This window comes from Psammomys obesus, unplaced genomic scaffold (assembly GCF_907164565.1).
Source record: "Psammomys obesus unplaced genomic scaffold, mPsaObe1.curated_primary_1811, whole genome shotgun sequence".
Lineage (NCBI taxonomy): Eukaryota > Metazoa > Chordata > Mammalia > Rodentia > Muridae > Psammomys > Psammomys obesus.
In genome coordinates, this window is record NW_026595981.1 from 8,983,855 (window position 1) to 9,000,501 (window position 16,647).

The 16,647-nt window shown below is 46.3% G+C and overlaps 1 protein-coding gene across 1 annotated transcript in view; it reads left to right on the forward strand.

Moving 5' to 3' along the window:
- Heatr6 (HEAT repeat containing 6) overlaps nt 1–15,633 on the forward strand; it is a 28,490-nt gene extending 12,857 nt beyond the window's left edge. The window contains exons 11-20 of the mRNA XM_055620322.1: nt 81–180; nt 2,940–3,295; nt 4,610–4,732; nt 5,161–5,247; nt 7,645–7,779; nt 8,508–8,630; nt 9,114–9,238; nt 10,524–10,620; nt 11,039–11,243; nt 12,895–15,633. Of these exons, the coding sequence (XP_055476297.1) occupies nt 81–180; nt 2,940–3,295; nt 4,610–4,732; nt 5,161–5,247; nt 7,645–7,779; nt 8,508–8,630; nt 9,114–9,238; nt 10,524–10,620; nt 11,039–11,243; nt 12,895–13,466 (1,923 nt within the window). The 3' untranslated portion in view covers nt 13,467–15,633. The remainder of the gene's footprint in view (nt 1–80; nt 181–2,939; nt 3,296–4,609; nt 4,733–5,160; nt 5,248–7,644; nt 7,780–8,507; nt 8,631–9,113; nt 9,239–10,523; nt 10,621–11,038; nt 11,244–12,894) is intronic.
- Nucleotides 15,634–16,647: the final 1,014 nt, after the last annotated feature.

Genomic DNA, 16,647 nt, shown 5'->3' on the forward strand with positions numbered 1-16,647 from the left:
ATAAATGGGAAAAGAAAATATTGTTCAAAATTTAAAAATCCCCTTAAATTAAATATTGTAAATGTGTGTTTCTGTCGCAGTGCCTTGCAAATCTGGTATCAAATGCCCCCTACAACCGTCTGAAACTCAGCTTGCTGACCAAAGTCTGGAACCACATAAAGCCTTACATCCGCCACAAAGGTTGGTAGTGCTGACTCCTACTTTATATCCACCAAGTGTAGGGTGTCAATGTTTAAAAAAAAAAAAAAAAAAAAAACAGAAGTAAGTATTCAGAGCATTTCCTGGGCTCTAAGATCTCTGCTTAGTCTCAGCTTTTCCAGGGTATCAGCTATTGCTAGAAAGGCCACGTGGGAGAAGGAAGTGAGCCAGAAAATGGACTGTAAGTTTGAGTGCCTCTTTGATTGTTCACACTGACAAACTGCATCTTAGATTAAGAGGGGGCCAAGTACAGCTGGCTGTGTCAAATGCATAAGAGTCAGTATCTTTAGGCAGAGGATGGATGGATGGATGGATGGATGGATGGAAGGTAGATAGGTAGGTATTATGTATTAGGAAGAAAAACTAATATAAAAGCCTGACTTCTGTAGCATGACCTGTGAGGTTCACGTAAAGTCCTCTGAAATTAGCTCACATCTCCTCTAACTACAGACTTATTGCTTGTGTATCTTGGCTCCTCCCTCCATAAGGTGTATGGGCTGTAAGCATCTGCCTTTGGAATGCTCCTCTTTGTCTGTAAGAGTGCAGATCAGACTTACTCTTAGTCTGAGTTTCAGTCAGAGTAAGAAAGCAGTGTGGATGTTTTCTGGAATGCCATGGAGTCAGGCTGAGGGCCTGCAATCCACTCCCACTCTATCCTCACAGCCATGGCCCATCCAGAACCCATTTTCCTCACAGCAGGAGGACTTGTACCTATTCTGTAAGATTCTCATGAAGCTCAAGTGAGAGGATGAGTTCAACCTACTCCTTACACCAGTCTATAAATCAGGACACAGAAAGAGAAGTCCTGCCTTGAATTCTGTCATCACAGTGAGTGTGCAAGTAATTTAAGAACCCAGGTCTCAGCTGGGTGTTGGTGCCACACACCTTTACCTTTAATCCCAGTGCTTGATGGCCAGAAGCAGGAGGATCACCGTGAGTTCCTACACAGAGATATCTTTTCTTGGGAAAAAAAAAACAAGCAAACAACAATAAACCCTAGTCTTCTAGTGCAGACAGCTGCTAATTTAACTGTACCAGTTTCTCTTTATTTCCATCTTTGCCCACAGGCAATGGACACATCTCTACAGTGTCCTTGCAACAACAAGACTTCATACCTGAATGTTTTCATTTGTAAAATGTTCCAACTCTAAAGTACTTAGGGATAAATCTAACAAAATGATAGAAGGTTCATAAGAAACTTAGAAAGTGATAGATGAAATGGAAGTCCTTGTTCATGGACAGGACTCAGTGTTATTTCTTCCAACTTGATCTAAAGTTTAGTGTAATCCCAATAAAAATCCCAGAGGGTCATTTTGTATAATATCAACAGTTGGTTCTCACATTCATTAGGCAAAAGACCTAGAGTAGGAAACGGTATTAGCAGAACAGTTAGCTGGAGGTTGAGCTCAGTGGAGGAGTATTTGCCTAGAATGTGCAGGGCCCTGCGTTCAGTCACTAGGGTTTGCAGGGAGGAAAAAAATAAAGATCTGAGAGTGTCAGTACCTCAAAACCTACTGTAGTAAAGACTGTAAAACATAAAGCAGCAGAAGGAAGTCGAGAGCCCAGAAGTATACCTACATTCATCCTCGTCAGCTGGTCACAGCTAACAAGCCAAGATAACTCTTCAACAGTGGTGCTGGGGCAGCCAGACAGCCACATGAAAAACTGAACCCGAATGTGGGCGCTTCAGCTCGATCTGTTTCTCGTTTATTATGTGTGTGTGTTGTGAGTACATGTGTATATGGGCTTTTGCATGTGTGTGGATGTGTACACACATGTGAAGGCCCAAGGTGGGCATCAGGCATGTTCTTAAGTCTCTCCTCCACTTCATTCATTGAATCGGTGTCCCTCATTTGCACCCAGAGCTCTGGCTGGACACTTTCCTCCCAGGCTCCTGCCTCTTGTCTTCTGAGCACTGGAATTATGAGCAGGTCGCAGTACCCACCCAGCATTTATGAGTGTTCTGGGGATCTGAACTCTAGCCCTCTTTCTTATGGCCAGTTGCTTCAATCACTGAGCTGTCCCTCTAGCCCTGGTTGGTTGGTTGGTTGGTTGGTTGTTAATAGTTTTTTCTTTTAAATCCTGGGGTCATTCAGGTTCATGGGTTAATAGCACTTTATTAATGTGTGTACCACTTTAATGTTTTGGTTTGTTTTGTTTTGGTTTGGTTTGGTTTGGTTTGGTTTTGAAAGGAGGTCTCCCTGTACAGCCCAGATTGGCCTCAACATCCTCCTACCTCAGCTTTCCCAGTGCTGTGGTTGTAAAGCTTCATTGTTTTTATTTTTGGGAGTGTGGGTAGATGCGTGGATGTGTATGTGGGCACTTAGGAGGTCAGAGGAGGAATCCCCGGGAACTGGAATTACAGGCAGCTGGGAGCTGCCCAGTGTTTGTACAGGGATCCAAATTCTAGTCCTCTGCAAGAGCAAGTGATAGAATTTCATGGATACAGCTCCATGCCTGGGTTCGTTTTAAATGAAGAAACCCCACTACCTGTTTTGAGTTTTCTGTCTGGTACTCACATTTGGATACTCCTAGTCAGTTGTCTTGTAAAAGGTCTAATGTTCTTGATTTTCAGGTTGTTTCTTCATGATATTGTCACATATTTTCTATGAACTGAAATTTTAGAAGCTTAATTATACCTAATTAAAGAAGACTGTAGCAGTTCCTAATTGCCATCAGGGATAACAACAGCCCTTATGACAGTGTTTCCATGATGATAGGCTCTGCCTTTCTTTGGACAGATGTTAATGTTCGAGTGTCGAGTCTCACACTCTTGGGAGCTATTGTGTCCACTCATGCGCCTTTGCCGGAAGTCCAGCTGCTTCTGCAACAGCCCTGTTCCTCTGGGCTCAGCAGCAGCAGCTCAGCAACTCCACACCTTAGCACCCCTGACAGTTGGAAGAAAGTCCCCCCAGGACCTTTTCTGGAGGATGCCTCAGTTGGCACACCGAAAGGGTCTTCGGAGCCCTGCTGGCTCATCCGACTTTGCATTTCCACGGTGGTGCTGCCCAGGGAGGATTCCTGCTCAGGAAGCGACGGTGGCTCTGCCCTGGGAAGCACCTATGAGCCATCCCCCATGCGGCTGGAGGCTCTACAGGTAGGAAGCATCGGTCCTCCTGTCTGAAAGGAAGGGATGTTCCTCCTCTGGAGGGTGACTGAGGAACAGAAGCCTGAAGTGGCCTTGCTGTTTCATGTCGCCTTTGCTTTGTTGTTTTGTTTGGGCAGTCCTTGTAAATTGTTGGAGTGCATTCCTTTTTGTTCTTTTGTTACATTCTTTTGTTCCTTTGTAGTCATGTCAAGTATTGTATGACAGGTGGATATAATGACCAACCTAATTCTTTAGAAAGTCTTTGTTGTCATCTTGTATCTATTTATTGAACCAAAATGTCTGCTCCTTGGAAGGAAGAAAACACCCCTTGCAGGGCATGTTGGTCCGCATTTTTAATCCCAGCACTTGGGAGGCAGAGGCAGGCAGATCTTCTGAGTTCAAGACCAGCCTGGTTTACATAGCAAGTTCCAGGCCACCTATGGCTATATAGTAAAAACTCATCTGAAAATAAATAAATAAATAGAAATTTTGAAAAAAGAAAGAAAACATCTATATACTCAAATGTAGTCTAAGACATAGGTTTCTATATGTCAGGGTTCTTTAAAGGAACAGAATGGATATGTAAAGGGGATTTATTAGAATGTCCTTTGGGCTGTGGTCCAGCTAGCCCAACAGTGGCTCTCTACCAATTGAAGGTCCAAGAATCCACTAGTTGTCAGTCCATGATTCTGAAAGTTCAGGCTGGTCTTCAGTATATGCCAGAATCCCAAAGATGTAAGCTCTAATGCCAGAGAAGGAATGGACTTGCCAGTGAGAGGCAGAGCAGGCAGGCAAAGAGAGCAAGCCTCCCTCTCCCATGTCCTATATATAGGCTGCCAGCAGACGGGGTGGCTCCGATTAAAGGTGGATTTTCTCACCTCCGAAGATCCAGATTAAGAGTGGTTCTTCCCACTTCAAATGATTTAATTAAGGAAAAAAAAAATCCCTCATAGGTGTACTCCGGAGCTTGGGTTTTAGTTACCTCCAGATGTAATAAGGTTGACGCCAAGAGTAGCCATCACAGCTCGGTCCCACAGGCTGTTGATCGTCTGAGGACACTGAACACACTCTTCTTTCAGCCTTGGTTTTTCAGCTATAAATTCCATAAAACTCACATCAAAGAATCATTCTTGAGTGAGCTATCACAAATCAATAAAATGCCATGGAACTGATGCCAGCACAGCTAGATAATGGCCGATTCTCACTTCATCAATGGCAAACTGTAGGTCTGTGCTGGGTATGAGGGTTGCTGAAATGTTGGGACATTTCTGGATTGTTCAGCCTCACTCTTTCCGATGAGCTAATTGCCCGCTCTCTGTGTAGGTTTTGGCTAACCTGGCAAGGGGCTATTTTTCGATGGCTCAGCAGTACTTGATGGAGCTCGGCGAGGTGATCTGTAAGTGCATGGCTGAAGCAAACTCATCCATTCAGCTCCACGGCATGAAGGTAATTTCATTACAAGTGACGTGTTTTCTTCCGTGGTTTCCCAGATTTCAGGTGAAGAGGGGACACATTCCTCTCCTGGTTCTTACTTGTAGGGTTAGCTAACAGCATAGGTGTCGGTTTTACTCCTTGAAAGAATACCTCTGTCATAGTTGCTGAGAAGAAGGCAACCAGTTAGGAATTCCGCTTCCTAAATTGTGTGCACTCCTTTAATCCCAGCATGAGGGAAGAGAGGCAGGTGGATCTCTAAGTTTGCGGCCAGCCAGGGCTGCCTGATGAGACCCTGTCTCTAAAACAACAAAAAGGAAAGGAAAGAAAGAGAAACTACTTTCCTGTTGATCTGTGATGATCTTCAAACTGAAGGCATGGTATTTGTGGTCTCTGTAGAGCTAGCTCTCTGCTCTGACAGCTTGTCTCTTGTCTCTTGGCAGCTCCTGGAAGAACTGGGTACAGGCCTGATACAGCAATACAAACCCGACTCCAGCACGGCGCCCAACCAGAGAGTGCCAGTCTGCCTGGTGAGCACCTCCTCCCAGTGTTATCTCCTCTATGCTCTAGCGTGCTTTTTATTTAGAGGCTCAGTAACAAAGTGGAAAAGGTGATACCATTTCTTCCAATGTCGAAAACATGGTAAGCCAACAAAATGGCGCTGTGGGCAAAGGAGCTTGCCACCCAAGGATATAAGCCTTACAACATGACTGTGATCCCTGGAACCCACATAAAGAACCAACTCCATAGTTTTCCTCTGATGTCCCCATGTGCACTATGATAGGTGTGTCCATATGCCAGACACGTGCACACTAATAAAAATAATAAAATCCAGAACAAATCTGTGATACTTTGAATAGGGATGTCTCCCATAGACTCATGGAGTGGCACTATTAGGGTATTTGGCCTTATTGGAGGAAATGTGTCAGGGAGGGGGTGCTTTAAGATCTCCTAAGCTCAAGCTCTGCCCAATGTGGCACACAGTCCCTTCTGCTGCCTGTGGATCAAGATACACACTCTCAGCTCCTTCTCCAGCACCATGTCTGCCTGCATGCCACCATGCTTCCCGCCATGATGGATATGGAGTAGACCTCTGAAACTCTAAGCCAGCCCCAATTATAATTTAGAAGAGTTGCCTTGGTCGTGGTGTCTCTTCAGAGCAATAAAACTAAGACAAAATCTATGAAGGAAAAGCATGTGGAATAGCACACCAAAACTTGTTAAATTTTCATTTTTGTAGTAAATTGTCTATTTATTCTTACTGCGGTATGATGTGTGTGCTAATGCCCACATGTGGATAATTTGTGGACTTGGCTCTCTGTGTCCACTTTTATGTGAGTTCCAGAGATTGAACTCAGGTCACGAGCTAGTTCAACAACTCCCTTTCCAAGGCTGTAACTCAGGCTTCCATGGAACCACTTGTAAGGAGATGGCCTGAGATTGGTCATCAAGTAGAACTTGGGTAGGAATCCAGATTCTTCCTTTGCTGGACAAGTGGTTGTGGGCAAGCCTCCTAACTACTCATAATCCCAGTACTGCTTCACCTGGAGAGAAGACAGACCTTATTACCTGTCATCAGTCAAGCAACACAGTGATCCTATACACATAGCATCTTCAGGCCATTTGTCCTCTGTGTAGGCTCTGCTGGTCAGGAATTGGAGGGGCTGGGTCATGCCCCTGGTCTCTCACGAGTCAAGATGCGGCCAGGGCTGCAGTAATTGTGGCCTGGCCTAGGGCTGGGAGGCCTTCAGGTGGCTCACTCATGTACCAAGCAACTTATGCTGGATATTGGTAGAAGGCTCACTCACTTTCTCCTGGAGAGCTTCTTGATAGGGTCTCCCGTCACTTTCACAGTATCCTATTGGTTACAAAGATCCTATTCACTGTGGGCTGGGTTCCACGAGTGTGAATATTTGAAGGTGAGATTGACTGGACCACCCAGGAGATGGGTGCAGCCATCCAGTTCACACATTCTAGGGAAAGAAGGGTTCAGACTAGGTTTCCAGGAGCATGGACAAAGATAGCACAAGTACATAGCAAAACCCAGGACCAAGTTTTTTCTTCTACGGGAAGAAAACTAGAAAAAACAAAAAACAGACAAATTCTGAAATGAATTAGAAATCCCATATAATACCTGGGAAGGAGACCTGAGAAGCCTGCCTGAGGGGCTTTGGCGGATGAGCTGAGTCATCAGAGTACCGACGGCAGAGCCTGCTTCTCCAGTAGAGAATGGCTACCATGTCCTAGTGCTGGGCACGTAGCACTCAGTGTCACACCTTACTGTGGACTTCAGGGGAGATGTCTTTCCCCGTGTGGCTGAAGAAGAGCCAAAGCCTACACAGGTTAAATCACCCAGGCAAGGTCACAGACGGGAGGGGACAGGAAACAGCTCCAGCTCCCCCTCTCATCCTCTTTTCCTGGCGTGCACAGCCTCCTGTGCCTCAGTGGGGTCATGTTGAGAACGCCCAGCGGGATGCTGGCTCATCGCACCTCTCTGTGACCCCTGCTGCTGACAAGCATGTTAGAATGTGTTTAAGGCCTCTGTTTTCTTGGTAGAAGTGGGGGTAGTGGTGCAGACTTGATTTAGCTGTGCTGGGGATTTAAGAGGATTGATGTGTGACAGTTGCATAGAACAATGCCTGCACAGTGATAAAGCCTCTGAGATACAGCTGCTTCTGTTGTCACCATTGTCATCGTCATCATCACTATTGCTGTTAACTCAATTACACTGTAGCGTCCTGCTGGATCTTGCTGGTTATTTCAGAAATTGTTTCCATTACTGTGGAAGACAACTTGTGAAAGCGCTTATAAAAAGCTACTACTTCAGCAAAACTTGTTTCATCTCCAAGGCTGCACCTAGCGCGCATGGTTTCGGCGGGTTCCAGCGTGGCTGTTGTGCTGTGGTTCTAACTGTGCCTCCCTTCCAGGTGGTGATGTTCTGGACTGCGATGCTGAACGGTCCTTTGCCCCGAGCCCTGCAGAGCTCAGAGCACCCAACTCTCCAGGCAAGCGCCTGTGATGCCTTGTCCTCCATCCTGCCAGAGGCCTTCAGCAGTCTGCCGGTAACCGAGCCATATGTCCCCACTCTTGGACCATGTCCTGGGTAGCAGGGCTCCAGTGTGATTCTTGGTTCTGAAACCTTTTCAGCCTCATCTCTTTAAAAAGAAACAGTTTCTGTTGAATTTGTGGTGGGGGCAGTGAAGCCTTACCCCAGGAAAACCTTGCTTTCTGGGCAAAGGTGGGTGTGGGTACAGGAGTGGGTCTGGTGGCACAGCTGTGAAGACATTTCAGAGACACTTCGTGTCCTGAGTTGAAAGTCCTGGGTCCGCATCCTAGCCATTCCACTCCAGCTCTTTGACTCCATGGATTTCTTTAAAGCTTTGTATTATTCGCTTACCAGAGGAGTCACATGAGAAGAAACGGTAGTGAAAATACTTGTTATCGGGCCTCGACGTCGCTGTGGGTGAGGGTGTCATCTCTGATTTGGACCACATACACGTGTGCACACTGCTCCTGTTCTTTATGTCAGTGGCTTTTGATCTGTCCTTAGCTACGTAAATTGGCTTTAATAAAGGAATGAAAGGTGGGAGGTACAATGTGATGAGATAATGTGTGTCTTGCCCCAAATTGCTCTTCAGATGCCCTCCCCAGGTGTCCGGGCACCGTTCTCTACCGGAGCCAGCTGAAGGTCACAGCATGATTGAACGCAGGCATGGCACACAGTTGTTGTGGAAGACTGGCTCACAGTTGTTCTTTCTCCCTTTTCCTCCTGTGAACCTCCTCGTTGCAGAATGACAAGCAGATTTTGTGCATAACCATGTTGCTCGGCCTGAACGACAGCAAGAACCATTTAGTGAAAGCTGCGACCTCCAGGGCCCTCGGAGTCTACGTGCTTTTCCCCTGTCTCAAGCAGGTGAGAGTAAGCCCGGCTTGCCCTCCTCCGTTTCCTTAGTGCCTGTACCACTGGTGGATTTGTGGACGTAAAGCTTCACTGAGTCGAACAGTGAAGGAAGTTAACCTACTGTGTAATCTGATTTCCTTCATTGCTGCCACAGCGTGCAGCACCTGTGCTTCGATTGTTACTTACCTGACACACTGTTTAATTAATGAATGACTGACTAAAGGTAAAGAGGGCTTTTCCACATGGACGATTAAGAAGGCTCATGCCCATTCGCCCTTCATCCTTACGTGTGACATTCATCTCTAAGAAGGGCTTTCCCTGTCAGGTCAGCTGAGCACAGAAGGCACAGGCAATGTCACAGGCTCACATTGATTCCATAGATGAATTTTGGCTTCTGAATTACTAAAGGCTTATAGCTCTCCGTGAAAACGAATTAGGAAGCTCAGAGGCAGCAGTATGAACCCTGTAAGTAACGTAGCCCGGTTTGTTGCACAGGACGTCATATTTGTTGCAGACACAGCAAACGCCATACTGATGTCACTTCAAGATAAGTCCCTAAATGTGCGCACCAAGGCAGCCTGGTCCCTGGGCAACCTGACAGACACACTGATTGCCAACATGTAAGTGACTCAGGTTGCTCTCTCTGCGTGGCATCTGTTTCAGGATTCCTAAAATACGTCTTTCATCCCTGTGTGGAAGGAGAATCCCGCCATATTATGCAGAGTTTTTCCACTCTGCTTCAATTGTCCGTTAAGCAGTAAACCTGGTAGGTTCTTACTGTGTGTTAAGAATACATGTGTATGTATGTACATGTGTATATATTCAAAAATATATATATTCAAAGTATATATATTTAAAAATATCACAGTACAAATTCGAAACCTCACTCATAATTGCTCTGCTCTTAGGATGCAAAGGTTTGAGGGATTTTGTTTTATTAAAATATTTTTACATACAATATATTTTAATCATGTTTTTCCCTAACCAACTCCTCCCAGATATCCCTGCCTCCCTACCCATCCAACTTCATATTTGTGGTGTGTGTGTGTGTGTGTGTGTGTGTGTGTGTGTGTGTGTGTGTTTCTGTCTGTCTCTTTTTTTTCCTCTCTCTCTAAATAAAACCAAACAAGGACCTGCCCTGGAGTGTAGTCGATATACCCAGTGACACTCCCATTGCAGAAAACAGTTTGCATTTTTTTTTTTTTTTTTTTTTTTAAGAACTATGTTCACAGGTCAAAAGAATTGGAACAGTACTAACGGGTGTTAGTACTGTTAGTACTGTTAGTAGTAAAAAGCCTGCCTCCTTCCCAGAACAGCCCATCCATACCTCTAGAGGTGGCTGCTGGTCTACTTTTTGTCACCTAGTTCTGCATGGGAGACAGGGGAGACATAGCACGCAGAGCCGTTCTCTGCACTGATGTTCAGTGAACCCTTGTCACACAGAGCCCGCCAAGGGCTGCACCCTTACCATGCCCTTCCCGAACGGTTGTCTGAGGCCTTGGGGGTGTCTCAATGCAGTGAACACTTCTGGGCCTGAAATGTCCGTTTTGAAATATCCCTTGTGGTTACATTCTTAAGTGTGGAACCGCTGGGTTGAAACCTAGGTGTGGTGGCACATACCTGTGATCCCAGCACTCAGGAGGCTGAAGAAGGAGGATCACGAATTTGAAGTCAGCATGGGTTCCATACCAAGTTCCAGGCCAGTCTAAGGTCTATAAGAGACGCTGGCTCAAAAACAAAAATGAAACAAGGTCAAAAAAGATGTGTGAGTTCTTGGTGTGATCTGGGGAGATCTGCCAGGCTGTTTTCCTGAAGTTTTTACCCTGGTACACTCGTTGACTGTATCTTTGCACACATTTAAATGATGTTTTCTTTTTACTGCACCTTGTGCCTTGGGTGGAACAGGGACATGCCAGATCCAAGTTTTCAGGACGAGTTCTCTGGACTCCTGCTCTTGAAAATGTTGCAGTCTGCGATACAAGCCTCCACAGACAAAGACAAGGTACACACGGGAGGGCGAGGTGCATGCTGGGCACAGCTGCTCCAGCAGGGCGGTCCCCAGGGTGGAGTGCCTCCCCCTGTCCTGCTGCGTCCTCCTCTCATTGTCATACTGCATGATAGAGTCATGCTGATCTGCTATTTAAAAAGAAAGAAAAGAGAAATGCAGCCTTCAGTGGAATTGACAAGTAGAAAGATCAAGAGCCTGCTTGTGGCTGTTACACAGTGCACTTAAAAAGTGTGGGCGCGGGCGTTAGGCCAGGCGAGCTCGCACAGTTCCCGGACTCAGCCCCCTCACGGGGTTCATGCCTCCTTTGTTGTCTTGCTTTATGAAATGGGGGTGGGGAGTCTTTTAAAGTGGAATTTACGCTTTCTGTAAAATCTCTGGCAAAATAACTGCGGCCTTTTACGTTTTTTTCCAGGTCAAAAGCAATGCGGTCCGGGCCCTCGGGAATTTGCTTCATTTTCTTCAACCCTCTCACATAGAAAGACCCAGGTTTGCCGAGATCATCGAGGAGGCCATCCAGGCGCTGATCTCCACCGTTGTGAACGAGGCTGCCATGAAGGTCCGATGGAATGCTTGCTACGCGATGGGAAATGTTTTTAAAAACCCCGCTCTTCCTCTTGGTAAGACAGTTTCCTCTCCTTGCCTGTCAAGGGCCTCCTGGGAAGAAATATGCCAGTCTGTGCCTCTGTTAAAGACGTCTGTCACAGTGGCTGTTGTCACAGGACTAGAAAACAGCAAGAACCACGTGTAGTGGAATGATGAAATAAGTCTGTGTATATGAGTTTGGTGGGGTGTTTTATTGCCATTTAAAAAGTATATTTACAAAGATCCTTTTCATAACCTGAGAAAATACTTCTTACGTCAATCAAACTAAAATGGGATTTTAACTCATTTCTACAGTATCATCTCATTAAATACTTAGGAGAAAAGATGGAAAGGAAATTGGCCAAGTCCACAGAGTCGCCTCTGGTATAGAGGGTACAGGTTCAAATCCCACAGGTTCTGGGTTGAGAAATGGAGGGCTTCTGGCTCCATCATACTGTCCTGAACACCATGAGTCTTGCTTGACATGTCATCTTGGGCCTGTACCTTCTTCTGTGTACAGATGCTAGCCACTGGGAATGCCGGCCCTGGCCCTCCATCTCTGCCTCTGACAGGACTGGAGAGCTAAGGGTGTGTCGCCCAGAGGGGTGTGGCAGGGGACACAGGGACAGGAATGGAAGGGACCATGTGAGGGCCAGCTGACCCAGTGTCCATCCCTCCCAGGATGTCCAGGCAGAGCAGCCCGGGGGAGACAGTAGAGAAGCTCTCTGAGGATACAGAGCTATGAGGAAGCATGTAGGAATGACGCAGGAATGGACTGTGGGCAGCGAGAGACTGGGAAGATTCTGTTTCTCTAGGGACAACAAAGAAGGGGACAGACTGAGAGAGTGGCTGTTACCCCTGTCATCCCAGAGTGGCCCGCAGGAGAAATGGGAAAAAGACAGAGGCAGCACCTTATTCTTGCACCTAGAAGTGTTTTTTACCTCTTAACAATAAATAAAACGCACGAAGTCTAGTGGCGAGTCGGTGCCTGGTGCTAGCAGGAATGGGCCGCTGCCTTCCTTACACAGCCGGGCACTGCCAGGGGCAGCTGGGGTGCAGTTCCCTCCAGGCTTCCCCACCGAGCTCTGCCCCCCAGACAGGTAAAATCTTATTCTGCTTATCAAGCTTCAGCTTTGTCTAGGGAAATAGGGAAGCCAGGGGTCAGTCCCTGCCCCGGGATCCCACGTGCTAGCTTTTGCTGCCCTGATCTTATGAGGAGTCTTAGTCACTGTTCTGTTGCTGTGAAGAGACTCCATGACTAAAGCAACACTTACAAAGAAAAGCATTTAATTGTGGGCTTCCTTTCAGAGGTTTCGTCCATTATCATCATGGTGGAATCATGGTTTCACACATGGCGCTGATCCACACACACAGGGAGAGAGGCTGGGCCTCACATGGGCATTTGAAACCACAGAGCCCATCCTGAGTGACACACTTCTTCCAACCAGGCCCCACCTCCTAATCCTCAAATAGTGCCAATTCCCTGATGGCTGAGCATTTAAATATATGAGCCTATATGTATTTAAATTAAATATATATATATATATAATTATATTTAAATATATATAGGGGCCGTTCTCACTGAGACCAGGGGGTTCTCATGAGGGTAGAGTAAACATAAGATGCATGTCCTTCTGCCCCTGCTTCTCTCTAAGAGTTCACTTTTCAGTCTCTGAATTCTTCTAGGGACAGCCCCATGGACCTCCCACGCCTACAAGGCCCTCACCTCAGTTGTGATGTCATGCAAGAACTTCAAAGTGCGCATCAGATCGGCCGCAGCCCTTTCCGTTCCAGGCAGGAGAGCGCAGTACGGGTCTCTAGAACAGTTCATTCAGATCTGGAATGCATTGGTCACTGCCTTGCAGAAGAGTGAAGACACTGCAGACTTTCTGGAATTCAAGTACTGCGCCAGCCTACAGACTCACATCTGCCAGGCGCTGCTTCACCTCCTGAGCCTGGCCAGCGCCTCAGACCTCCCCTGCATCCAGGAAACTCTTAAGCTGAATGGAGATATGATCCGGTCCTACATCCTCCAGTTCTTAAAATCGGGAGCCGAGGGAGATGATCCCGGAGCAGCCCACACTCCCCAGGAAGGAGCCCAGATGGTCAGAGTGGCCCTGCAGCACATGTGCGGTGTGCAGGCGCTGGCCGGGGACACAGCCAAAGGGGTCATCGTGGCCTTCTTAGATGCCATCATGACCGCTCACTGCGATTTCTCAGGAGGGCAAGAGGCACTCCTCGGGCCAGCAGATCAGTGACTTCTCCACCCTCCCTTCAAATGTCATAAATGGGAATCAGAGAGCGGGCCTGTGCATTTGCTACTTGGGAGTTTTACTGTGGGGCACAGGAGCGTCCTGTGAGCCTTTATTTAGAACGGGCTAGTGGCTATGGAACTCTTCCTCAAAGGGCTCAGCTACTTCGGAGAGTGGTTTCTATTACTGGCCACTCTAACCCAGACAACCACTCTCAGACAACTGGAGGTCATGAACTGTTCAGTCTCAGAAAGGAAGAAAATAGGTTTATAAACAGAACCTTCTTAGAACTGTGTTTTCAGGACTGTCACGAATTGTCTGTCCGCTGCCTCAGCTGCAACAGCTGGGGACGCCTGCAAGAGCATCCTGGGTGAGTGTGCACCTGCTCCCCAGCATCTGCAAGCACCCCTCCCCCACCCCAGGCTCTCCACCACCCCACGGTCCAAGCCTGGGCCATAGCAGCTCCAACTTCTGACTAAATTTGCAAATGACCTTCAGAATAATAATGATCCCATATACTTTAAATATGCTGTTTGACCAACCATCTTTTAATTTGTATCTTCAAAGAGGGTTATGTGTATAATTTAGATGATTTCAAAGAGAGATTTTAAAATTCTATTTATTAATGTCAACCATTTGTTAAAGTAGTTTCTGAATGAATAATTGTTTACATTTAGATTTTGGACTTTTTTTTGTTGTTTTTTTTCTTTGTTTGTTTTTCGAGACGGGGTTTCTTTGTGTAGCCTTGGCTGTCCTGGACTCACTTTGTAGACCAGGCTGGCCTTGAACTCACAGAGATCTGCCTTCCAGGTACTGGGATTGCGGGTGTGCATCATAGCACCCGGCTTAGATTTTGTGCTTTTGACCATGAACAATTTAGTAAAATTATTGCCATCAAAAATGTAGGGTTATGTCTGCAGACATAGCACCCTGAACAAGCCCAATCTTGTCTGATCTTGGAAGCTAAGCAGGGTCGGTCCTGGTTAGTACTTGGATGGGAGACCGCCTGGGAGAAATGTAGAGTAATAGGAAAAATAATTAAACCATTTCACACTTACATTTGGTGTGAAATAAATTAAAACATGGAGAGGTTTGGTTCTAGTGATATTTCTTCAATTATGAGACTTAAGCTAGGCATGGCTGCACATTTCTGTAACCCCAGCACTCTGGAGGCCGAGGGAGAAGAATGGCAAGCTTGAGGCAGCCTGGGCTACATAGCAAGACCCTGTCTCAGAAAACTACACCTTCAGTCCCGGCACTGAGGAGTTGAAGGCGGGAGGACCAGGAGTTTGTAAGCCCATCCTTTGCTGCGTGGCTCCAGGCAAATCTGGGCTACATGTGAGAGGCTGTCTCGAACAAATAAACAGAAACGCCCAACAGGGTCTGAGATAATGACCAAGTACTAAAAGTGCTTGTGCAAGCATGAGAACTGGAATTTGAGTCCCCAGAAACCACCAGAAACCCAGGTAGGCACTACATTAGCAGAGACAGGATCCCCATAGCAAGCTCTGGGTTTAATTGGCAGATCCTAATTCAGTGAATCTAAAGTGGAGCTCAATAGAGGAAGAATCCTGACACCCACCTCACATCTACACACACACACACACACACACACACACACACACACACACACACGAGAAATACAACAGAAACCAAAGTTGTTATTTAGCTTAAAATACAGACTAAAGGGTATATATACATCTTCAGTTTTTCTCCTTTGCCCCTGTTTTTATTTTTTGTCTCTTCTATCATGTGGTTCAGAAACAGCTGTGTGCACAGTGATTGGGGAACATAGCACTCACACGGACCGAAGTCTGCATGTTCCTTTGGTAGGGGGCTAGTATCTCCCAGGGGCCCCCTGCACAGCGAAGTGCCACGCAGAACACTGTGAACTTGCATTCCTTCAGGGGTGATTCTGAAGTGGATTGCTTCAGGGGGACCCCAGGGATCCAGCTGAGCCTTCCCTGACCTGCACGACTCTTCTACACCCTCCAGACTTCTCAGTACACTCTCAGCAATGGCTTCTTGAACACACTTGAATAAGAGTGAGGATGACATTTTCTGGTTCTTTCGAGCTTTCACCTTTTATCTCTTGGTGAAAATATCTGTGCAACAGGATCTCACAGGTTTATTTGATGATCCGTTCCTATCCTTTGCCTATCTTGAATAAAACTTCACATTCCTTCATAACCTTTTGGTTTCTGGGTCTCTGGTATGGATGTCAATGTTCACCTAAAGGGGAAATGTAGACATCTCTAGATAGTTCAGGTGTCTGGGTCCCCGCTTCTGTCTTCAGGGAACAGATGCTCACTGAGGCATCCCCGGCCCGTAGCACAAGGAAATGCTTTTCTCAGGCTGCCTGGTACAGGAGCAGCCAGCACAGCACACACAGACTACATCAGCAGATCTACAGAGAGGTGATGGATTCAGAATCCTAATCCATGGCACTGAAGTCCAGACTCCACCATAGCTCAGTGCTTACCTACCCAACATGAGGCCCTGGACTTAATCCCAGATGCCACAACTGTCAACTAACATTGTACGAGAATTCACGGCCAATGTGATTAAAACTAAAATAACATTTTAAAACATTTTTTAAAAAAGATTCTAAATGATCATTTCTTGTGTAAAGCCAGCCAGATACAAGATGTGCAGAAAGCCCAGAAAATGAACTCAGAAGAATAGCAATATACAAAGAGACTGTAAGGCAGCTGGCTAAAAAGTAAATATGCCACAATCAGTAGCCTTCCGGTGTATCAGCAATGATCAATTTGGTTTTTTAGGTTGACATTCAGAGTGGCAACATGAGAACTGGAATGCCCAGGAATAAGTACAGGGAAAGTCCCTGCACATTATTTTATGATAGAAATGAAATGTTACCGAAGGTCGTAAAAGAAGACACAAAAAGAAAATCATGTTCCTAGGCTGAATAGCTTGATAGTGTAAAAATCTATAAATGTATATTTTCATCAAAATCAAAGTTAGAATTTGTATATGTGTGTGTATGTGTGTGCTAGTTGATTGTGTGTCTGTGGGTGTGTGCCTTTAGAGTTTGTTAAGGTGTTCTCTCGCCTGCTACATTATTCCTTTGAGACTGAGTCTCTTGCTGAACCAGAGCTCGGCTGGCTGCCAGAAAACCCCAATAATCTGTCCTCCTGTCTCCACCCCTCACAGTGCTGGGCTTCAT